The sequence below is a fragment of the Rattus norvegicus genome, chromosome 9 (genome assembly GCF_021556685.1).
Source record: "Rattus norvegicus strain SHRSP/BbbUtx chromosome 9, alternate assembly SHRSP_T2T, whole genome shotgun sequence".
Taxonomy (NCBI): domain Eukaryota; kingdom Metazoa; phylum Chordata; class Mammalia; order Rodentia; family Muridae; genus Rattus; species Rattus norvegicus.
Window position 1 is genome coordinate 101,107,920 of NC_141542.1, and position 25,007 is coordinate 101,132,926.

The window sequence follows — 25,007 nt, forward strand, 5'->3', positions numbered from 1 at the left end:
AGTTGAAGGGGTCTGCAACACCATAAGAACAGTATCATCAACCATCCAGACCCCCCAGAGCTCCTGCGGACTAAACCACCAACCAAAGAGTACACATGGTAGAACCCATGGCTCTAGCCACATATGTAGCAGAGGATGGCCTTGGCAGTCATCAATAGGAGAAGACCTTGGTCCTATTAAGGAAGGCTCATTTCCCAGTGTAGGGGAATGGCAGGGTAATGGCAAGTGGGTGGGTGGGAGTGGGACCATCTTCATAGAAGCAAAGGAAGGGGGATGGGAGATGGAGAGGAAGGGGATAACATTTGAAATGTAAATACACAAAATATCCAATAAAAAATATAAAAAAAATCACCTAGTTAAAATTATATAGTTCCATGTGTTATATATATATATATATTTTTAATAATATACTGATCTTTATTAACTTTTAACATCCAATATGTAACATGAATAAACAGTCGCTGGCTTTTCCAGGTACATTAATATTCTAAGACTGGCATGGCATAGTCCTACAGACTGGATATCTTCACAGTTCTGGAGGCTGTGTCCAATTAGATTTGGAGTCTGCAGAAGGTGATCTTCTTTTTTTTTTTTTTATTATTCCCAACTTAATCTTTATTTGGCACTAATTCAAAGCAAACTTCTAGAACATTCCAATCACACATCTCCGTCTTTAACACTAATCTCTTAACCCTGTCCTAACTTCTTTTTTTTTCTTATTTAGAGAATACTTTATTAGTTTTTGTAATCAAACCCACGTATATAAGACCTTACATATTTAATACAGTGTGTTACCCCTGTACAAATGGAAAAAACTTAAGTTCAACATTTCTAGACCAATATGGCTGTTAATTTCTGTACAGTGCCAACTCACATGTGTTATATTTTTAAATGTTTGATTCATACAGATATGATGACACCTACCTGTAATTCTAGCACTTAGGTCAAATTCTGAGGCTATCCTGGGCTAGACAGATAAAACTAACACTCACTCACTCACACTCATGCACTCTCTCTCTCTCTCTCTCTCTTTCTCTCTCTCTCTCTGTCTCTCTCTCTCTCTCACACACACACACACACACACACACAGAGCAAGAGAGAGAGAAAAGAAAAGCATACAACCCCACACAGGCAAACTTGTACACATCATGCACAATAACAAGCCAAAGCAGACAGAGAAGAAATGTTTTCTAGATAGCGATAGCAGTGATACTGACCATGATGTCCTTGTCATCTTACGTGTGTAAGCTAGGAGTTAGCACACAATACAAATATCACAGTCATGGGGCTGAGTGTGGTCGGCAACAGAGTGCTTGCCAAGCATATGAAAGCCATGGTTTCAATCCACAGCACTGCAAAACCAAAAGAAGAAAAGAAACAAAGAACCACTCCCTGATCTGCTTACTGCAAATGGTTTCACTAGTAAATATACAAAGATGTAATAAAAATAAAGGAAAAAAAGCACCCTGACAATGTGACAGTAAGATACCTGAAAAATACTTATTTTCTACGTCCATATTTGTTTTACAGCTTTTATGTTATAAATTTCCAGAAAAGCAAATGAAACAACAGAACTTATTATCTGTCTACTACAACCCTACTTAAGGCACTGAAATCTACGTTTGTACTGCCACACTCAAACTCCTCCCAGACGCCAACATATGAGTAAACAAACATAACATTAATAGCCAAAACATTTATCTATTTAAATGTTACTTGGCAGTGAGTTACTTTCTGCTTATTTTTATTTCTGCATAATGCTAATACATATTAGTGTTTTTTAAGCAGTGGGTAAGCAAATATTTTATATAAATAATTCGTTTTAACATACTAAAGGAGTCAGGTATTATGGCACATGCTTTTAATCCCAGCACTCAGAAGCAGGTGAGGGAGATCTCTGATTTAGAAACTACTAGGGCTACACAGTGAAAGCCTGTTGGGGGTGAGGAGTGTGGGGAGGAACTAAAGCATAATGGATGTACACTAATGATTAATGATACTATCTGGTGGAGTTAAGAATGACTATACTAACCTATTTTACTAAGTATTATGAGAAGATACATATCGGTCTGATCTTTGTCCTCAAAGAGGTCAGTCTCATAAAATAAAGCATTCAATCTACTGGGTATGCTACTGAAATTTTCCCCCAAAAACCACAAGTCATCTCTACCAAGAGAATATATAGGCTTTTCAAAACATCCAGCTTTAAGCCTGACCTTAAAGAATGAACAGCAATCAAAAGACCAATTCAGTCACCAGCCAAAAGTAAAGAAAAAAAAGTCCACATGCTGCCCAGCAAATAACAGGAAAGGAACCTGGGACCTTCTAGCTCACCTACTTCACTCACATATTTTACACAGTACCAGGAAGAAGGAGAGAAACACAATGAAAAAATGACTACTGATATATTTAGTGCTATAGAGATCTCAGAGCCTTATGAATTACAATGACTGTTAATGAGGCTTCAGTAAATATCTCATTATAATGACTAAATACATTATCTAACTTAATCCTCAAATGATACCAAGGAGGTCATGTTCCCGTTTTCTCAAGGGAAGTTTATCACACACAACCTCCAGATTAGAAAAGTGAAACTGCCCAATGATTCAATTTCCAAATTTTTAAAAGGGCACACTGATCTGTAAATAGTAAATTGTTCCTAACTATTCTAGTATTTGATCCTTAATTGTATATTAAAAAGGAAATGGTATGTAAGAAAAATAGAAAAAACAACAATTCGGTCACACTGAACCATCCCTAGGAAGGGATTCTGAATATAGACCATTGTTAAGAATGAAAAAGGGGGGGCTGGGGTTGGGGATTTAGCTCAGTGGTAGAGTGCTTGCCTAGCAAGCACAAGGCCCTGGGTTCGGTCCCCAGCTCCGAAAAAAAAAAAAAAAGAAGAATGAAAAACGGGACATAGGTAGGGCATGCCTGAAGAGATGACTCAGTGGTTAAGAGCACTGACTGCTCATCTAGAGATTCAATTCCCAGAATCCATGGCAACTCACAACTATATGCAATAAGAGGTCCAGAGAATCTGACACTGTCAAACACCAATGAACATAAAATAAAAATAAATAAATTATAAAAGAATTGAAAATGGCTGGGTATGATGGCACACACCTTTCATCCCAACACTTGAGAATCAGAGACAAGCAGATCTCTGTAAAGTCAAAGCCATCCTGTTCTACAGAGTTCCAAGACAATGAGGATTGTCACAGAAAGAAAACCTGTCTTGAAAAACAGGTGGAAAAAAACAAGAAAAGGAATCCTGGCTGTAGCTCCCTATTCTCTGTGTTTGAAGACAGCCTGTTCTACAGAGTCAAATATTTGTAATTTCCAACAATTGTGGCCTCTTTCTGGAAGTAACCAAGGCAACCACTGTAAATCTTGTTTCTCAGCTCAAGACAAGATAGATCACTAACTACTATCAAGGTTGAAGGTGGTAACTCATGAAACTCCAGGCTAAATTGAGTAATTTTAGCAGTAATATTTACTACTATTGACTAAAATCAACAACTACAACTTATTCAACCAATACAGGAATAATTGCTTTTAAAAGTTATTCAAGGGCTACAGAGATGGCTCAGAAGCTAAGAGCTCTGTCTGCTCTTCCAGAGGTCCTGAGTTCAATTCCCAGCAACCACACGGTGGCTCGCAACCAGCTAAAACGAGATTCTGGTCTACAGGCATACATGCAGGCAGAATGCTGTATACATAAATAAATCTTTTTTTTTTTTTTAATGGCTCAGGCTCTTCTCCTCGCCTCCATAGTGTGTACTACACCTGATTTGGCTTCTCACAAGACTTTCAGAATCAAGTGATACCTGGCCAAGAAACAAAAATACAAAACGGTCCTATTCCTCAGTGGTTTCGGATGAAAACTGGCAACAAAATCAGGTACAATTCTAAGAGAAGACACTGGAGAAGAACGAAGCTGGGTCTGTCAGGATTCATACAATGGCAAGACTGAGAGTTTATACTGAATTGTGGTCATCGATCAATCCATCCAGATGAATTTCAACATTTAACCTGGAGACTTGCTTGTGTCTAAATTAGGGTGTTTTGTCCAGTAATAAAATTTAGAACCTTTCAAAAAAAAAAAAAAAAAGTTGCTCAAGCCAAGAACAAGTCATCTTCAGCACATAGCAATTTTAGATCAATATGGGCCACAATAAAAACCCTGTTTAAAAAGAAAGCATGAAAATGTCCTCAGATAATTTCCCTCCTATTAAACAAAATGAAGCTCTAGCTTCAATGTCACTGGAAAAACAAAAACAAAAGACAGACAGACAGATGTGGTTGGAGAGATGACTCACCAAAAGGTTTCTTTCCTTCCTAGCTTTCACCATGTCTCAACCAGAGGTTGAGATAATACCCTCTACTGCCCTCAATGATTACGCTCAGACAGACAGACAGACACACACACACACACACACACACAAACACACACGGACGCACTCACACACAGGGAGGGAGGGAGGGAGGGAGGGAGGGAGGGAGGGAGGGAGGGAGGGAGGGAGGGAGAGTAGGGGGAGAGAATTTAGAAGACACTATTAAGTAGGAGAATCAAGATACCATACTATACTGAGAATGAAGGAAAGCAAAAAGTCACCATTGCTCCAGAGCCCTGCAGAAGTGGAACGTGTGAAGATCCATATGGACTAACTCCGATTTTCTGTCTGCCCATTTTTATGCATGAAGCTATCAATATGCCAGATGGTAACTTTACAATCACATAGTCATGCTTTTGCCATCAAAAAAAAAAATCTTTTTGACAATTTAACTCATGTGCCTGCCCATGTGAACATAAAGTTGTAGGCTATTCACTCAAGTAGCAGGAAAGTGGGCTCCCTTTGTAAACTTTGTGAATTCTCAAGGCAGGAAACTGGCTAGCCCCTCTGTAGCCCAAGCTCAAGCAGCCAGATCTCTCCCACAGAGAGACCTATTATAATGTCCAGCCTCTGTAAAGGTCACAAAAGTAATCTCTAGCCCCTTAATAGGACCCTCACCAGATTATGCTAATTTTAGGTGAAAAGTCTGAACAAAAGCCACCAATCCCTGAACGTGAAAACACAAAGCTCAGGACTTGAAATGCCACCAATCCTCATCCTGGATATCTCCACTAAAAACTTCCACCCCACCAAGAAACCCAATATAGACCCCTCCGTTATCTAATTCCCTACTGACTCCCTAGAGGAGAAGGCAGACATCTCTGATTTGTCCATCCTCTCCCTGGACCCTCCAATAAATCTTTCATGAGATTTGCTGCCTGGTGTGACTCTCATCAGAAGCAGCAAAGATGAGAAGAAGCAAAGGTAGAGCAAGGCTAAAGCTCCTAAATTCACTACAATTCCTCTGCTGAAGAGGCTTTCTCTCAACAGAAGCTTCCTCTGAGTGGATGGATCCTGGGCTCCTGTGTCTCAGAATACCTGATACCTTCTTCCCCCAGAGTTGTGCGGCTCCTAGGCATCTGAGACCCTAGGACACCTTCCCATCTGAGCAGGAATGCCAACAAAAGTCTTGTATTTTCTTCTCTTGAAGCTAGGCAATGGTTAGAAGAAATCTAGTTAACAGAAATAACAACCATTCAAGATGAATGGGAAACATTGAACAGAAGGGCTGTTGTAATTAACAAGTGTTTGATAAGGGGGTTGGAGATTTAGCTCAGTGGTAGAGCGCTTGTCTAGCAAGCACAAGGCCCTGGGCTCGGTCCCCAGCTCCGAAAAGAAGTGTTTGATAAAACCACCCCAATTATTCTGTTTATCTTTTTTTTTTTTTCTTTTCTTTTTTTCGGAGCTGGGGACCGAACCCAGGGCCCAAGCGCTCTACCACTGAGCTAAATCCCCAACCCCTATTCTGTTTATCTTAAGTAACATGGGTATAATTTTTTTTTTTCAAAACAGGGTTTCTTCTGGAACTCCAAAGTCCAGGCTGGCCTTGAACTCACAGAAATCCCACCTGCTGGGATTAAAGTTTTGCACCAACAACACTGAGCTTGTTTTACTTGTAGCTCCTACAAAGTCCAGGCAGGCATGTAACTCACAATCCTCCTGTCTTCTCTTTCTTAAGTGTCTGAATTACAGGCATATGATACCATACCTAGTGGTATGTTTTCAAAAACTCTAAAGCAAAGAGGACCTTGGTCTACGTGGAAATAATGTTAACCCTATAAAAGGATACAGGAAAAATAAGTGAATGTATCGTAACAGTCAGTAACTGGCTTAGGACATCATGGTTGAGAGTATAAGGGACATAATAACAGATGAACAGGCAAAAAAGGCCAGACAGATAATGAGTTTGCCTGCAGGTCCTGGGGATCCCCAACATGTTACTGTAATATATGTGTTAGGAGAAATTCATTATGCTATGAGATTTCTGCAGGATTGCTAACATTGGCAGAGAGAACAGACTACATTAAAATGGAAATCTGGAGGCTACAAGATGACTAAAGTCACCTGCCACCAAATGTGACAATCTGATTCTAAGATTCAGGGCTCATATAGTGGAAGGGATAACCAACTTCAGAAAGTTTCCTCTAATATACGCCCCCAGCATAAGACACACATATAAATAGATTTTTAAAGGAATGATTATTTATCTAATAGAAAAATATAGTGACAATTAAATGAAGCAATTCTATTGGGAGATATAGATATGCAAAGCATGCTCATGCTTCTCATATACCTAGTAAAAATTAACAAGTCCTACTATAGTGCAATATCCTTTTTTAAAAAAGGAACCACCTGTGACTCTAACCAAGCAAGTTAAAGATCTGTATGACGGGGCTGGGGATTTAGCTCAGTGGTAGAGCGCTTACCTAGGAAGCGCAAGGCCCTGGGTTCGGTCCCCAGCTCCGAAAAAAAAAAGAAAAAAAAAAAAAAAAAAAAAAAAAAAAAAGATCTGTATGACAAGAACTTTAATTCCCTGAAGAAAACAATTGAAGATCTCAGAAGATGGAAAGATCTCCCACGCTCATGGATTGGCAGGAATATTATTACAAAAATGGCCATCTTTCCAAAAGCAATCTACAGATTCAATGCAATCCCCATCAAAATTCCAACTCAATTCTTCACTGAGTTAGAAAGATTAGTTGCAATCTGCAAACTAATTTGGAATAACAAAAACCCAGGATAGCGAAAACTATTCAACAATAAAAGATCTTCTAGGGAAATCACCATCCCTGACCTCAAGCAGTAGTGATAAAAACTATATAGTATTGGTACAGAGACAGGCAGGTAGGTCAATGGAATAGAAAGGAATACCCAGAAATGTGAACCCACATACCTATGGTCACTTGATCTTTGACAAAGGAGCTAAAACCATCCAGTGGAAAAAAGACAGCATTTTCAAAAACTGGTGCTGGTTCAAATGGAGGTCAGCAGGTAGAAGAATTCAAATCAATCCATTCTGCACAAAGCTCAAGTCCAAGTGATCAAGGACCTCAACATAAAACAAGATACACTGAAACTAATAGAAGAGAAAGTGAGGAAGAGCCTCAAACACATGGGCACTGAGGAAAATTCCCTAAACAGAACACCAATGGCCTATGCTGTAAGATCAAAAATCAACAAATGGAACCTTGCAAAATTGCAAAGCTTCTGTGAGGCAAAGGACACTGTCATTAGGACAAAACAGCAACCAACAGATTGGGAAAATATCATTACCAATCCTACATCCAATAGAGGGCTAATATCCAATATATACAAAGAACTCAAATGGGGGACAGAGCTAAACAAACAATTCTCAGCTGAGGAATATCAAATGGCTAAGAAGCACCTAAAGAAATGTTTACATCTTTAGTCATAAGGGAAATGCAAATCAAAACAACCCTGAGATTTCACCTCACACCAGTGAGAATGGCTAAGGTCAAAAACTCAGGTGACAGCCAATGCTGGCGAGGATGTGGAGAAAGAGGAACACTCCTCCATTGTTGGTGGGATTGCAAACTGGTACAACCATTCTGGAAATCAGTCTGGAGGGTCCTCAGAAAATTGGACATTGCACTACCTGAGGACCCAGCTATATCTCTCTTGGGCATATACCCAAAAGATGCTCCAACATATAACAAAGATACATGCTCCACTATGTTCACAGCAGCCTTATTTATAATAGCCAGAAGCTGGAAAGAACCCAGATGCCCTTCAACAGAGGAATGGATAGAAAAAATGTGGTACATCTACACAATGGAATACTACTCAGCTATTAAAAACAGTGACTTCATGAAATTCATAGGCAAATGGATGGAACTAGAAAATATCATCCTGAGTAAGGTAACCAAATCACAAAAAAAAAAAAAACAAACAAACAAAAATACATTGCATGCACTCACTGATAAGTGGATATTAGTCCAAAAGCTCAGATTACCAAAGATACAATCCATAGACCACATGAAGCTCAAGAAGGAGGACAACCAAAGTGTGGATGCTTCAGTCCTTCTTAGAAGGTGGAACAAAAATATTTATAGGAGGAGATATGGAGACAAAGTTTAGAGCAGAGACTGAAGGAATGGCCCCATTCAGAGACTGCCCCACCTGGGAATCCATCCCATATACAGCCACCAAACCCAGACACTATGGCTGATGCCAAGAAGTGTTTGCTGACAGGAGCCTGAGAGCTGTCTCCTGAGAGGCTCAGCCAGAGAATGACAAATACGGAGGTGAATGCTTGCAGCCAACCATTGAACTGAGAACAGGGTCCACACTGGAAGAGTTAAAGAAAGGATTGAAGGAGCTAAAGGGATTTACAACCCCATAAAAACAACAATACCGGGGTTGGGGATTTAGCTCAGTAGTAGAGCGCTTGCCTAGGAAGCGCAAGGGCCTGGGTTCGGTCCCCAGCTCCGAAAAAAAGAACCAAAAAAAAAAAAAAGAAAAAAAAAAAAACAATACCAATCAACCAGAGCTCCCAGGGACTAAACCACCATCCAAAGAGTATACCTGGACAGACCCATGGCTCCAGCTGCATATGTAGCAGAGGGTGGCCTTGTTGGGCACCAAAGAGAGGAGGAGTCCTTGGTCCTGTCAAGGATAGACCCCACCCTCCCATTGTAGAGGAATGTCAGGGCAGGGAGGTGGGAAGGGGTGGTGGCTGGGTGGGGAGAAAAAGGGATAACATTTGAAATGCAAATTTTAAAAATCCATTTTTTTAAAAAAAAAGGGCATCTGTAAACCTCAAATCAATAAATAACAAATATATAACTAAAAAAGCAGGAACCATACACGAAGCTATGCTAATGTGTTCTTATCCAAAAATCATCTCTTTTATAAAGATTAGGACAGTACAATCTATAAACTCTTCTTAGTATTTATAAAGTTGGAATTCAGAGTGTGCAAGTCTAAATTTCCTACTGGGTATATCTCATTTATCTACTATACAAATCCTATCTTGCAAAATATTTGAGAAAGATTGCCTCATTCCTCTCCAAGCCAACCATTAAGGTCTAGAACTTTTTGTGTAATAAATTTTTTAAAGCCAAATAAGCAAATTAAAAGTCCATTTCACTGGCCAAAAATATACAAGGAAACAAAATATGCAAAAATGAAATGTTTGTGTTCAAGTAACTGAAAGAAGCCTCTAAACAAGGAAGAATTTATTCTGGTTCAGTATTGCAGAGCACTTAGTCCAAGGTCACTTGGCCAATTAGACTGAGCAGGCATATACATACCACAGAAGAGGAATCATGTGGTACTCAAGAAAAGAAAGTAGAGAAAAGACACTGTCCTTTTCCCCTTCCATTTCCCCTTTATTGTCTAAGGTCACTAGCATACAAGATGATGACACCCTCTTTGGGGGTTGCAGGAGATCTTTCCTCAGTAAAAAGTGTGCCTTGCCACATCACCACCTAGATGACTCTAATAGGGCAAACTGGACATGAAAATTAACCATCATTTTGAGACAACATGAGCGCAACAATGAAAGTTATTTTCTTAATTATAGTAAAATAAATTGGAAAACTAACATGAAGTAAGTTACAATAACAAAATTTTAATATAAACATTCTTATTTTTCCCTGTCTGTTCATCTTGACAAATTCTTATCCTTTTGGGACCAGGAATGTCAATCAGTGGTACAGTGCTTACCTAATAAACTATACCAATATCCTAAGCTCAATTCCTAATACCACAAAATTTTAAAAATTAAATTTAAATTTATTAAATTCTATGAAGTACTAAAGAAGTTCTAGACACACACAATACAGAACAAATAAAATCTCATCAGTTGCAATAATCTCTCATCTGCAATAATCATAAAAGAAAAAGTAAATTCTGTCCAATCTGTGAGCATCAGTAAAAAAAGGGCAAATATCTAAATTAACAAAACATAAAAACATCTGAACAGGATACTGGATACACAGGTGTAAACAGCTATATTCTAAACTATGTTTCAAAGACTCTCTCCAACCTCTTCCCCCTCTCTTAAGTCTATTCATTTCCATATAACTAATATTGATTTTTCAGAACCTCAGCTTAAAACCTGTACATGTATTTGTGAGTACACATGCAGTTATGTGTATGCCATGATGCAAATGTGGAGATCAGAGAACATTTCGGTGTCAGTTTCATGCTTCCACCATGAGAAGTCCAGTAACAGAAAAAGCTCATCAGATGTGGCAGAAAGCATCTTTTCTTGCTAAGCCAAATTGCCAACCTTAAAACTCTTTAAACTGTTAACGAAAAAAGCCCTACAGTTCTGGATAAATATATCAAATATAAAGCAATTATTAAAATTTTTGTAGAACCAATGTCTTAATAAGAGTAAGATATATTAGATTCAAACATCATAAAAATCAAATATAAAGACTATTATAAAAACGAAAGAACTCAGAAAAAAAGGCTATTGTTCTTTTAAGAGAAGAGATTAAGAATGGACTTAATTTTGAAGACTTCCATACATTAAATCATATAAAAATAAAAATGTCAATGCCAGTGAGTTAATAACCTTCCATAAAGAGCTAAAATGTTATATATATATGTATGTGTATATATATATATATATATCATCTTTGAAATTAAGACAAAGACCATCTAACAAAAAATTATATAAATCTGGCCAATATATAGCAAGATTTTCAACTCGCAACAATCCAAAAAGCCTTAACTTTTGCGAACAAGCATCTTCCTCTGCACTGCTTGGGTTGAAGCTCTAGCTAAATTGACAATGCTTACTCAGTATTATATTCATGAAGCCCAGGATTCAACTCCCAACACTGCATAAACAAATACTTTCCTCATCAATACCAAGAACATCTCAAGTAATGAAACTCTGCCTCAAATTAAATAAGTCTATGCTCTACTAATTAACATTGCTAAGTGGATATACATTATGCAATCTTTTTGTAAAAACAATTCAGCAATTTAACAAATTGTTAAAGTCATCAAAATTATTCATCTTAGGGTTTATAAATTCATTTTCACAAATAAAAAAGAACCTCACCCAAATGCAGTAATAGGCACATATTCTTTCATAGAAATAAATAACAAACAAGTCAGTCAGCCTTCAGGAGGCAGGAAAGGGCACTAGACTCTCCTCCAGTCATGCAATTTCAAACGAGAGAAAAAGCACATGGGAATTCTAATTCTCATGTGGAACAATATTACAGAAAAGTATATTCCCAGTGAGAGTAACTGGTCAATATATATAGTCTATTACTCCTACTATATATTTTATGTTGAAAATTCAGATACAAAAAAAGCAAACTAATAAAGGCATGGAACATAACTACATTCCATGGTTAAGTGGTGAAACTAAAAATGATCTTATTTTCCTGTAGCTCCCCATTTTGTAGTCTTCATACATACTTTTACAGTAGAAACAATAGAAAAAATTAGCACTGACACAATTTTAAGCAAAATTGCTATAAAAATTCACTTAACCCCACCATTTGCCCCTGAGAAAACAGGTGAAAGCACACTGTACAATTTAAATGATACTGCATGGCCAAGAGGGAAGGGATAGCCTACAAATACCTGTGCTAGAAGTGGAAAATGCTAGAAGTATCCCTGAGAGCAAGCCAACAGAGAAGCAGTGGAAGGAAGTTTTTTTTCCTAAGGAAGAAAAAGAGAACAGAAAAGAGAGGAACAGATCAGGTATCATCCAAAAACTCAGAGGAAAGAGAAAAAGAAAAATAGGAGTAAGATGTCTAGTTCATTACAGACAGCAATGAAAGATGTAAAATAAAAGGAAACAGTCAGAAGACACTGTTTTCTTAGGAATGAATGCAAATTAATTATTCTTTCAAAAAGGAAAGTGGTCTGAAGTTATGGCCCAGTTAAGAGCACTTGATAGTTCTCGATGAGGACCCAGGATTCATTTCCTAAGCACCTACATGGAAGACCGCAGCCAGCTGTAATTCTAGTTCCAGGGGTTCCTGTCATCTTCTTCTGGCCTCTGAGAGGAGGCATATATACAACACGCACACATACATGCATACTAGCAAAAATACACACACACACACACACACACACACACACACACACACACACACACACACACACAAAATGAAAGTGAACCTTAAAAAAGTAAAAAGAAAAGGTTAAATTAATTTACTAACCAGAGCCTATAATCCCAAGATTCAGGAGGAAACTAATGTAAGAAGATTCAAAATGGGCCCAGCCTGAACTAAACAGAGAAGCCTTGTTGAGGAAGTAAAAAGCAAATTAATGAAATAGAGAGCCAACTTAAGAGGGTATTCTTGATTTGGGAGGAGGCAACTACACAACAGTGGCAGCTTAATCCTATATGAAAGAAAACAGCAAATGGAAACTGAATAGAAAATTCTAGGAAATAGTGGTGTGCACTGTAGGGGGTGAGATGGTAGGGCATCCCTTTAATCCAAGCAATGGGGAGACAAGAGGCAGGAGGATCTCTGAGTGGGAGGCCTGCCTGGTCAGAGTTCCAGGCAAGCCAAGGCTACACAGAGAAACTCTGTCTTAGAAAAACAAAAAAGTAGGAGAAAAACCTACTTGTTAAATGCTAAGCTGAATGAGAATATTCTTTGACTCTAAGTACTCCTTTCATCGTTGAGATCAAGAGGACTCTGCAGTTAAAACAGGCTGACATGATTCAGCTGATTCTAAAAATCAAGCAGTCTAAAAATCAGGTCTACCGGGGTTGGGGATTTAGCTCAGTCCCCAGCTCCAGGGGGAAAAAAAAAATCAGGTCTACCAGAAACTGGCTATATGGAATTGAGCTACCTTATACATTTTTTTAAATTTATTTATTTAATGTATATGAGTACACTGTAGCTGTCTTCAGACACACCAGAAGAGGGCATCAGATCTCATTACAGATGGTTGTGAGCCACCATGTGGTTGCTGGGATTTGAACTCAGGACCTCTGGAAGAGCAGTCAGTGCTCTTAACCACTGAGCCATCTCTCTAGCCCCCTTATACGTTTATTAAACAAGAATTTCATACCTGCCCAAAATTTCCATGAGTCTCAACTGAGAAAAAAAAAAGTTTTAGGTATAAAACACCACTATAGTGTCATTGTGACAACTCCACAATGATCATTTTCCTCATTTGATCTCTAACAATACACTTTTACAAATCCACTGTTCCTAGGCTGAAGAAATGACCTAAAAGCACTTCACAATTCCAGTACTGGGAAGCATAGACAGAATGATCTCTGTGTGCCAGCCTGTTCTACAGAGCAAGTTCCAGGACAGTCAAGGCTACACAGAGAAACCCTGTCTAAAAAAAAACAAATAAAACATACACACAAGACAAAAAAAAACAAAAACAAAAATAACACAAACAAAACACAAAAACAATAAAACAAAAAAATAAAAAACAAAAGGAGCACATCACAAGATATGAGCCGAGTTCCACTTTCAGTAGTTCACAACCACATGTAAAAACTATGACTGCAATTGTTCTGACCCAATTAAGTTCAATCTTCCCCCTCACAAAAACACTGGAGAAATATTCTCAAGTAATTACGTTAGGATAACATAGTCCAGGATTTGATGATCGCACTCAATTTCTTCCCGGCTGGGAGTCTACTACCCTCGAAAGACTCAGGATAGGGGAGGGTGGCCAGACATCAAAGCAGTATTTTCATTACATAAACAAACAAGTTCTTTTAGACCCAAAGATGTTTGATTATGTATTTATATATACTAAAAACTAAAAAATAAATCTTATGTTCAGTATTAAGTCATTACACTGCACTTCAACACAGGCGTTTCAAAGAAGCGCATGGGGACCCCAATAGAGGAGAGAAAGGACTGAAAGAGCTGAAGGGGTTTGCAAGTCCATAGGAAGAACAATATCAACCAACCAGACACCCCAAAGCTCCCAGGGACTAAACCACCAACCAAAGAAAACACATGGAGGGACCCATGGCTCTTAGCTGCATATACAGCAGAGGATGGCCTTGACCAGCATCAATGTGAGGAGAGGCCCTCGGTCCTGTGGAGGCTCGATGACCCAGGGTAGGGGTATGCTAGGGTGGTGAGGCGGGGGGGGGGGGGGGGGGGGGGACAGGAGGTTTGTGGACCAGAAACTGGGAAGGGGAATAACATTTGAAATGTAAAATAAAATAATAAAAATTTTAAAAAGAAATGGTAATAAAATGCTAAGCTTAGGATAAGCAAATAGGACCTCTTTTGTATATTACTTCTCTGAAGGATTTTTTCTTTGGGAATAAGATGTCATAAACTAGTTATGTGACAGAAGATGATGATCCTGAGTTTCTGATCCTTAAATACTAGGATTATAAGATATGTACCTTGTCCAATTCACAGTATTGGGATCCAACCCAAGGCTATGAGTATGTTCTAGAATAAAACTTACCAATAAACTTTAAAAAAAAAGACATACTAAAGGTTGAAAATCAGTTTGATAAATTGGTCATAAAAAACAACAGCTGTGCTTCCAGAAGACCCACTTTTTGAGGACCCCAGCACCCACATAATAGCTCACAATCATCTGTAAGTTCCAGAGTACCGGATACCTTATTCATGCCTCCATGGGCGTCAGGCATACATGTGGTGCACAGCCACACATCCATTAAAAAAAAATAGAAATAAAATTTTAAAGCTTAAGTTTTAAAAGAAAATTGGGGCTGGAGAGATGGCTCAGCAGTTAAGGGCACTGACTGCTCTTCCAGAGGACCTGGGTTCAAATCCCAGCAACCACATGGTGGCTCACAACTGCCTGTAACTCCATGCAGGCAAATAGCAATACACATAGTTTATATTATTTAAAAAAAGAAAAATAAAGAAAATTGAGAAAGGTAACTATTACAGAACTGAAGGAAGGCAAAACTACAAGAATCTTTACACATTTCTCACATTATTTTCAAACATTTAAGATTTTTATCATTTTCTTCAAAAGGGAGTAAAGGATACATTACCTGAGGGCTAGAGAGTTAAAAACATTTGCTGTTCTTGAGTGGGATTCCCACAACAAAGACCAACCATTTCCACCCATGCACATCTCATGATTTACAACCACCTCTAAATCCAACACCCTCCTTCTGAACTCCATGGACACCTACATAAATTCATATGTAGACACATAGATAATCACTGAATTTAAACAGAGTAAGAATTAACTAAATAAAAGGATTGTCTTAAAAACACAGAGGACCAGGGAGATTGTGTTTCAAGGTAAAAAGTACTCGACATACGGAGTCTGCCAACCCAAGCTTACCTACCTAAGATGGAAGGCCAGAAGAGAATTTACAAAGCTGTCCTCTCATCTAGACGCGCACGCGCGCGCACACACACACACACACACACACACACACACACACACACACACGCACACACGCACAGCATGTGCACCCATACACATAGCTCATGCACATACATAATAATAAACTATTTTCTTAATATTTAAATTAGAAATTTGCCATTCAAAAATCAAATGGAATTCCAATTATTACAGCTCCATAAAGTTACTTACACCAACACAACTCTAATCACAAGAACTGGTGATTTCTGTTTGTTTCTAACTTTTAGGAGGATATGAGTGAGACAAGGTCTAGCTACATAGACCTAAATGCTGTGCAGTTCAAGAATAGATCAAATTTGGAGGTTTTCCAACTTCCTCCCCTCCAGAGTACTAGGAATACAGGAATGAGACCTTGTCTAAACCAACTCAATTATAAATGTTACTGTAAGAAACTGCTTAAATTTCATAAAATACTGATATACCAAACACTGGACAAAATATTGCTATGGATATTAGAAGCAATGCTCTTGTATGGCTCAAAATGTTGGCAGTTCATGTACCAAAAATACATACCTACACTTGTCCAAAAGATAGCATGAATATAAACACATGTACTTACAAATTTAAAGACTTGACAATATGCCAGCCAAGGTCAATAAAAATATTTTAAGTAGATTGTGAAATCAATACATTTTTCTTTTACTTTTGTGTATCCTCTGTTCTGATCATAATTATACTTATCCATATCTCAAAACTGGGTATGGGGACCTTTATATTTTGTTACTACCTAAATTGTAGTGTTGCTGAATGTTGAACACTTAAATATTTTCCATTTTTAACAATATATGAAATGAACCAGGCAGTAGTGGCACACACCTTTAATCCCAGCACATAAGGCAGAGGCAAAAGGATCTTTTTGGAGTTTGAAGTCAACCTGGTCTACAAAGTAATTTCCAAGACAAGACTACACAGAAAAAAACTTGTCTCAAAACCACACCACCACCACTACCACCACACAAAAAGTGAAATGACACAACATAGGATCTAGGATTAAATGCTCAAAAAGTAATGTTATTCAAATTAACTAGTGTTATTTTTAAAACCATCAGCATAAAGGTTTATCTGTTCCATAAACTGAATGCAGAAAAACAAGAACTCTACTAAATGTAACACTAAGTATGCACATTACAATACTTAAGATAATCAGCAACTCCAAGAAACAGAAAGACCCACCTAAGAACTAAGGCACCCTGCAACCTTAATCCAAAAAACTGAGAGTTCTATGGCATAGGCATTAATTCACACACAAAACTAGACTGGTTCAAAGATCTTACTCATAACTATATGGCTAGTTATAGTCAACATGACAAATTATTTTTCATTATCCACATCTGACCTTCTAATTTCTTTTTAATGATTTACCAATATATATGACTGCCTCAAACTGTTAATTTAGGTAATCATTCTAAAATAACTAGAATTCACTGACCCACTTCACGCTAACACTGTATCACTAGACTAAGAGCTATGCTTGACTAGTTCTGAGTACTTTCTGAACAGTGACAGTCCATGACTAACTCAAACCCATAATTTTACTTTCAAAAGACTGTTAAAAGTTCCAATTAAAAAGATCAACAGCAAAACAAAAAGGGAGAGCTAACAAAGCATCTCACACCCTCATAATTCAGAGTGTTTGACTAGCTAGTTCTCCCACCACCACCAAGCTGAGCACAAAACCTAAGTGATGAAATGGTCTGTCAATAAAATCACTAAGTCTAGGTGTAAAGACCACAAATGGTTGAAAACATGTGACAACATGTGCTAAGCAAATACAAAGGATAAACAAAACATGATATGCAATATGCTAACAACCTGAAATTAGGGCTTCATGTCAGTGACTGGGAACTAATTTTAGAAGGGTCTAACTTATTTCAGAAAAAATCAGAATCACTTTAAATTCAAATTGTGCTACATTGCTCAGAAATTAGGGAAATGACCGTGTACAATGTTTTGGTCCTCATAATGAGGATTTTTTATTTGGTTTTGTTTTGTTTTGATTCCCAACTCCTTTTCAGATTACCATGGAATACCTACATACCTTCCTCCTATTGAGTCGTCTTGTGGTTGGGCCCCGGCAGTGTTCCTCTGTGAACGTCGCAGTGACCCCCCTGGATTGTTATTAGGCCGGTTGGACATTGGCACCTCTCTCTTGAAGGGACATACCCTTTCTAGACACTACCATTCACTGAAAGAAAAACAGAGGGAAAAAGTCTAATTAGACACACACGCGATAAAATTGAAAAATGTATAGCAGCAAGGTATATTGCCTTAGTACACTATGTAATTAGACTGTAGGTGTCAAAAATTTGGGGCTAGAGTGATGGCTTAGTGGTACATCTAGAAGATCTCGGTTTTATATCTGGTACCCACATTAGGCAGCTCACAATCACCTGTAACTCCAGCTCAGTAGATCCAATGCCTTCTTTTAGCCTCCTTAGGTGCAAGCATACATAATGAATAAATCCTTCAGGGCCAGCAAAACGGCTCGCCAGGCCAAGGTACTTGCTTCCAAGCCTGAGTCTGATCCCTGGGACCCACCATGATGAAAGAAGAAACTAGTCAGTTGTCCTCTGACCTTCATTTATACGGGCAACAACATGAGCACACACAAATGATTCTGCTCTAACACTAACAAAGTAAAATGGCAGTATCTTAATAACAACATGAAAGCAGTTCATTATAGTAAATGAAGTGATGGTCCCAGATGTCCTTGAGTTATACCAAATCTTCTTGCTATGAAATCAAGCTTGCAAAGTTGTAATTATGGTATAAAAAGGCTAAACTAAAAAAAAAGGCTGAGTCTCAGAAAATGTTTCCTAAAACAAGCCATTATTGGGATGATAGCATGGGTTAAAACCAGTCACTGCTCTTCCCATGGACCAGAATTCAGCTCACAGAAAGTGTCAGTCAGTTCACAACTGTCCAGAGACTCCAACTCTGCTGGCCTTCAAAACCACCCTCATTACTAGCATGCACATATCCACATCCAGACATACACACTCCTACACATAATTTTTAAGTTTATACTTTAATCAAAAAAAAAAAAAATTGGGGGCTAGAACGGTTAAGAGCACTGACTGCTCTTCCAGAGGTCCTGAGTTCAACTCCCAGCAACCACATGGTGGCTCATAACCATCTATAATGGAGACCCAATGCCCTTTTCTGGTATGTCTGAAGACAGCTACAGTGTACCCACATAACATAAAATAAATAAATAAACCTTTTTTTAAAAAGCTGTTTAAATAAATCCAGTCTAGTCCTGGAGAGACAGAGACTTAAGAGAACAGGATCTCTGTTAGTTTGAGGACTTACATACTGAGTTTCAGGTCAGACAAAACTACACAATTAGAACCTGTTTCAAAAAGTAAATCATAAACCCAATTTTCATCTTTGCTGTTGTTTTTGAATTGGAGAGGGAAAGAGGGAGAGAGGAAGAGAGAGAAGAAGGAAGGGAGGGAGGGAGGGAGGGAGGAAGGAGGGAGGGAGGGAGGGAGGGAGGGAGGAAGGGAGAGAGACCGACTGTGTATGCACATGCATGTGTGCTTGGCCTCTAACCTAAGATCCTGTTTCCACTTGCATAGTGTTATGACTACAAGAATGGACCCACCACCTCTTGTTTCCAACTGTTTTAAAGCCTCTGAACAAAGTTGCAAATCAGTTCTTTCAAATCAGTTCTTTCAGTACATCTATTTATAAGGGGGACAAGTCATCTCCAACTCTATAGAGGTTGATGTCACTCAATCCAGCAGATTAAAATAGATGTTTAAGATTGCTTTTTTGAACTATGATAGGAAAAAAGTGGTTGAGTTGTAATTTGACCCAATTCCATACAAAAGAGCCACTTATCCTCATTCTAAGCAAACTATCAAAAAACTACCAGAATATGATAGCTTATCCCAGCACTCAAGAGGCTGAGATAGTAATGAGCATTATGCTCAAAGTCAGTCTTTGAGTTATATAGTTATTTTAGGCCAGCCTGGGGTACTTAGTCAAGACACTGTAAACAAGAGAAATTAAAAAAATTAAGACTGTAATTTTAGGGTGTGATAGTCCTTCCTAGTCAAATAATCCAAAGCATGAAAAGGAACAAAAGATTGCGAATATTTATATACAGAACTTCAAATCACAGAAATATTTGATAGACTAGATGACAAGCCTATAATTTAGTAGCCCACAACAGTGTTCAGCAGCCCCAAAGCCAGTTCAGATTACATTAATTCATGAAACTATTACCACCTATTTGAGACAACTTTTAAAACTAAAAGAAAGCTGAATTTTTACAGTCAACATGGGGGAAGAGAGAGAGAGAGAACAAGGTACAATGTGCCATGTAATTTCTGCAAGAGGTTCTTATTATACAATTGACATTTTATGTGTCTCTTCCCTGTCCCACGTCTTCCTTTTCTGTTTTCTTGTGTTTTCCTTTTTGAGACAGGGTCTCATTCCAATCATTGTTATGTGAAGCACACCCTCCTACCTTTAAGTGCCAAAAGACAGTCAAGTATTGGAATCACAGTACTAGGCACAGTTACTGTGGTACTAGGGGTTAAATAAGGCCTCTGTGCATACTTAGCAAGCACTTGACCAACTAAGCCATATCCTCATCTCAGTTTTGGTTGTTTGAGACACACTACATATATCAAACAGAAAATAAAGTCTTATAAGAAAGAGAGCTAAGGTAACAAATAAAGGATAGTACAAATGTGACAGCTCCATAATAAAATAAAAAAGCACCTCCCTTGTGATGTCTTTAAGAATGTCACAGACTTGAAATAAGCCTGACTTTAAAATAGCAATATATAACCTTTAAGCATCTTCTCAGAGTAAAAGACTTCTGAAAAGTGCCAAGAAATAAATGCCAAGGAATCCCTGCTCATAAGGGGCTTACTATGTTATCAGCGTATTGGACTCGAACTCCATTAAATATCTATGAAACAATAAACAAACAGTACAAATACTGAAAGAAGGTATTTAGTCTCCATCTGAATTTCTCCATTAAAATGACAGATTAGGGATAGTAAAGTATTTCAACTGGCAAGGGCATTTGACCCAGGTTCATCTCCCAACACCCACATAGTGGCTTATAGCCTTCTGTAATTCCAATTCCACGGGGTCTGGCACCCTCTTCTGACTTCCACTGGCACTAGGCATGTATGAAATGCACTCACATACATTCAAGTAAAACAATCATACACAATGGAAGAATAAGTTAATCTTTTAACGAAAATAAAAAATATAAAAAGTGAGTTTTGTAACTACAGATCCCAAGCCAATGTCAAAATAGCTGTAAGAAGGGTGTTAAGAGGACTGAACAGATGACCACGCAAGTATGACCAAGCACCCATGAAAAGTTGGGTGGTCAGAGATATCTGAAATCTATAAGCTGGGGAAATGGACACAGAAGTTCCCTGGAGCTTGCTGACCAATCAGACTAGCTGAATTGATGAGCTCTAGATTCTATGAGGCTCTGGTACATAAATGGATGATTTAAGAAGATTCCTAATGTCAACCTCTGGTCTCCCCTCATATATTTTGCACATATGAACAAGATCAATAAGGGGGATTGGAATAAGGCTGTCTATTAATAAGATTTTTAGGAGGAAGCAGAACATGGTGACTCAGACCTATAATTCCAAGTACTCAGCACGAAAAGAAGTATGAAGTACTGGGGGCTGGGGATTTAGCTCAGTGGTAGAGTGCTTACCTAGGAAGCGCAAGGCCCTGGGTTCGGTCCCCAGCTCCGAAAAAAAGAACCAAAAAAAAAAAAAGTATGAAGTATGAAGTGAAAGTCAGATTGGCTACACAATGTAGTTAAGTTTCAGGCTAAAACACACACACACGCACACACACGCGCGCGCGTATACCTTTAACACCAGCACTTAAGAGGCAGAATTGGGGGAAGGGGGGTGGGGGGAGACATGACAACTGAAAGAAGATGGATGTCATACTTTACCTTTGTTTAACAAGGTACCTTTCTAACAGGGAACCAGAAGATAAATGGGGAAGTATGACTGTGCAAGCTTATAATCCTAGCACTCAGAAGCTGAAGAATCTCAAATTCCAGACCAGCCTGGGTTATATTATTTCCTATCTCAAAAAAATTAAAATGTTAAATAAATGACCAATTTCTCATCAATACTGGCCAACTACTTCAACACAAAGCAGAAAAATTCCCTAATATAAAAGATCACATCTTGTGTATAATCTTCAGAATAGTAGCTATATTAACATTTTCTTAGGGTCTCAAAGATTAAAACAGTCAACTTTTAGCCCATATGACCAAAAGAGAGTAGATGAGCCCTTTTAGAGCCAATGCTAACAAGATTTTTAATCTTGTTGGCTACCACATTAGTCAGTCATTAGAGATGGGTCAGCTTGTTGCTATCACTGTTAGTACATACCTTACAGAGGTACTATATGCTACAGTAAGATGGGAGATGGCATCAGAACTCAACTAAGCCTCATAGTTCATATGGCTCTAAAATTCATTTCAGCTATTTTTTTAAAGATTTATTTATTATATGTAAGTACACTGTAGCTGTCTTCAGACACACGAGAAGATAGTTGTGAGCCACCATGTAGTTGCTGGGAATTGAACTCAGGACCTCTGGAATAGCAGTCAGTGCTCTCAACCACTGAGCCATCTCTCCAGCCCCTCATTTCAGCTTTTAAGTCAAGTACTTTATAAAAATACCTGCTTTGGGGGTGTGGGGTCAAGGCTGGGAGGATGCCTTTGCCATTAAGAATATTGGCTGCTCTTCCATAGGACCCATGTTGAATTACCATTCACATGGTGGTTCACAACCATCCTTAACTCCAGGACCTGATGCCATCTTCTGGCCTCCTTAGGTATCCTGCATGCATGTGATGCAAAGACAGACACCCTCGCACATACATAAACTCAATCTTTTAAAAAATAATGTAAGAGAATGAGAACCTGTGTATGAGACATAATAAATATAAAATGCAAGCGTAGACACGGAGAATAAAAATTAACCCTGTGCTTATAGAATATTAAGAAAGCTTTACCCAGGGCTGGAGAGATGGCTCAGTGGTTAAGAGCACTGAATGCTCTTCCAGAGGTCCTGAGTTCAAATCCCAGCAACCACATGGTGGCTCACAACCATCTGTAATGAGATCTGATGCCCTGTGAAGACAGCTACAGTGCACTTACATAATAAATCTTTTGAAAGAAAGAAAGAAAGAGAGAGAGAGAAAGAAAGAAAGGAAGCTTTACCCAAATAATAACTGATAGCTGCTACCAAAAAACAAACAAACAAAATACGTGGGAGTGAAGGAATGGCTTGGTGAGGTTTATAGACCTGTTTATACATGTCCGAGCCTCATATAAATGAAAACTCAATATACAATCATAGTTTTTATCTAGAGGCCTCTAAAGTTTTCTTTTTAAGAAGAAACCATGCTGTTGTCAAAGTCATTATAAACTACTTGTTTTACTAGACTGTCTGAAGATTTCAATTTTATTAGAAATGAGAAAAATTAAGCTCCTAGATACAGAACAAGTCCTCTTGACATATAAATATATCAATCTGTATGTTGTTCATTCATCTTTCATAGCCTTGTCTCTCAAAATTCAAACATGTAAGATCAAAAGCTTAGAATACAAGAGTGTCCACCTTTAAGAAGTAGAGTAATTAAACCTATCTTCCCATAGTTCAATACTAAAGTCTGAGTTGTCAATACTAAAGACTCCTTCCCCAGAATCTATAAAAAATGGAATGCAATTCTTACTAGCACCATAAATGGGGATTCAGAGTCAATTAGTATCTCCCCCAGATATGCAACCACTCCATCCTAGTCAAACTCAAAGTACCTCTGATCTCTACCTCAGTTTCTAAATCTTCAGTACTTTAAATACTTTAGCCTGTTGAAAAGACACATGATAAAACTCACACTAGCTAGGTGCATGACATGGCAAAGTCCAGGCCAGCTAAGACTACAAAAACACCAAAGAAAGGCAGTAAGAAAGACAGAATGACAAACAGAAGACAATTACACTTATATTACTATCAGATTACTAATAACAGAAACAGAGAGGAGGTTGAATTGTGAGGTTTGTGTTTTCTGACAAAGTGTTATCTCAATAGCAACAATGAAGCAAGTTAAGTTACAAAGTTATATTTTCCCCAGCATGGTAAAGTTACCTGTTAGTTAATATCATACATTAAGATGCTAGAGCAATGCCTTAGCCCTTAAGAGCTCTTCCCTGCCTTTGTAGAGAAAACAAATATAAAACCATAGATGTTTTTACTCCCCGTATTTTAGTTTATAGAAGTAGGCAAAAGACTTTGCCTCTATTAAAAATAATAAATTCCAAAAAGTCAATAAACCAGAAAGAAAAACATGCTGAGAGATGGCTCAGTGGTTAAGATCACTGACTGCTTTTCCAGAGGTCCTGAGTTCAGTTCAAATTCCAGCAACCACATGGTAGCTCAGAACTGTCTGTAATGGGATCCAATGCCTTCTTCTGGTGTGTCTGAAGACAGCAACAGTTTACCCATATACATGAAATAAATAAATCTTTAAAAAATAGTAATATTAATAAGATGAGGCATTAGTTGCCATGGACACACCCGAAACTCCTGCATTTAAAGTCAAGGCAGGAGAACTGTTACTTATACCAACCTGGAGTTATACTAAGTAAGGCCTTAATCCCAAAAGGGTGGGGACTATCTGAGATATGCTTCCATAGTATACTTTTCACAATAGTAAAGGAATTATTTCAAGAATTTATAAACAAAGCCAGAAGTACTCCCAGCACTCAGAAGGCAGAGAAAGTGGACCTCTGCATTGCATTCTAGACCAGTACGAAGTGAGTTCCAGGACAGATAGGACTGCATGGTGAGACTCTCAAAAAAAAAATTATTATTAATAACTTAGATACATAACCATAAAAGGGAATGTTTCAAACCCTAGGTATTGAAGCCAGGGTTACAAGAAAGTGCAAAGTAAGGATTCTAACATTAAATCCATTCGTTCTCCAGCTTTAAGTTAGGGGTTATCTGAACTATCAAAGCCAGTCGTGTTGGGCTGTCAAGGGAGATAACACACAAGCACCACAACCCAGGACAAAATATGCATATGCATATTTGCACACATACACATACTCTCCCCCACTCCGTGACTGACTGACTGATTCTCTCCCCTCCCCATTCCCTCTCCCCTTTCTCCCTCTCTCAAAACTGGGAAGAGCATCTTAGAGCAGGTACAAGAACAGGGTGGATTCCTAACACTACAACT

The 25,007-nt window shown here is 38.2% G+C and overlaps 1 protein-coding gene and 1 pseudogene across 50 annotated transcripts in view; one reads left to right on the top strand and one right to left on the bottom strand.

The window, feature by feature from the left end:
* The window catches only part of Trip12 (thyroid hormone receptor interactor 12), a 126,244-nt gene that overhangs the window by 82,954 nt on the left and 18,283 nt on the right, over positions 1 to 25,007 (bottom strand). For all 50 annotated transcript variants that reach the window (NM_001031659.4, XM_087566395.1, XM_087566394.1 and 47 more), the window contains 1 exon segment: positions 17,785 to 17,931. In NM_001031659.4, coding sequence (NP_001026829.2) covers positions 17,785 to 17,882 — 98 coding nt within the window. In that variant the 5' untranslated portion in view covers positions 17,883 to 17,931.
* Positions 447 to 3,976, top strand: LOC148003814 (large ribosomal subunit protein eL39-like; annotated as a pseudogene).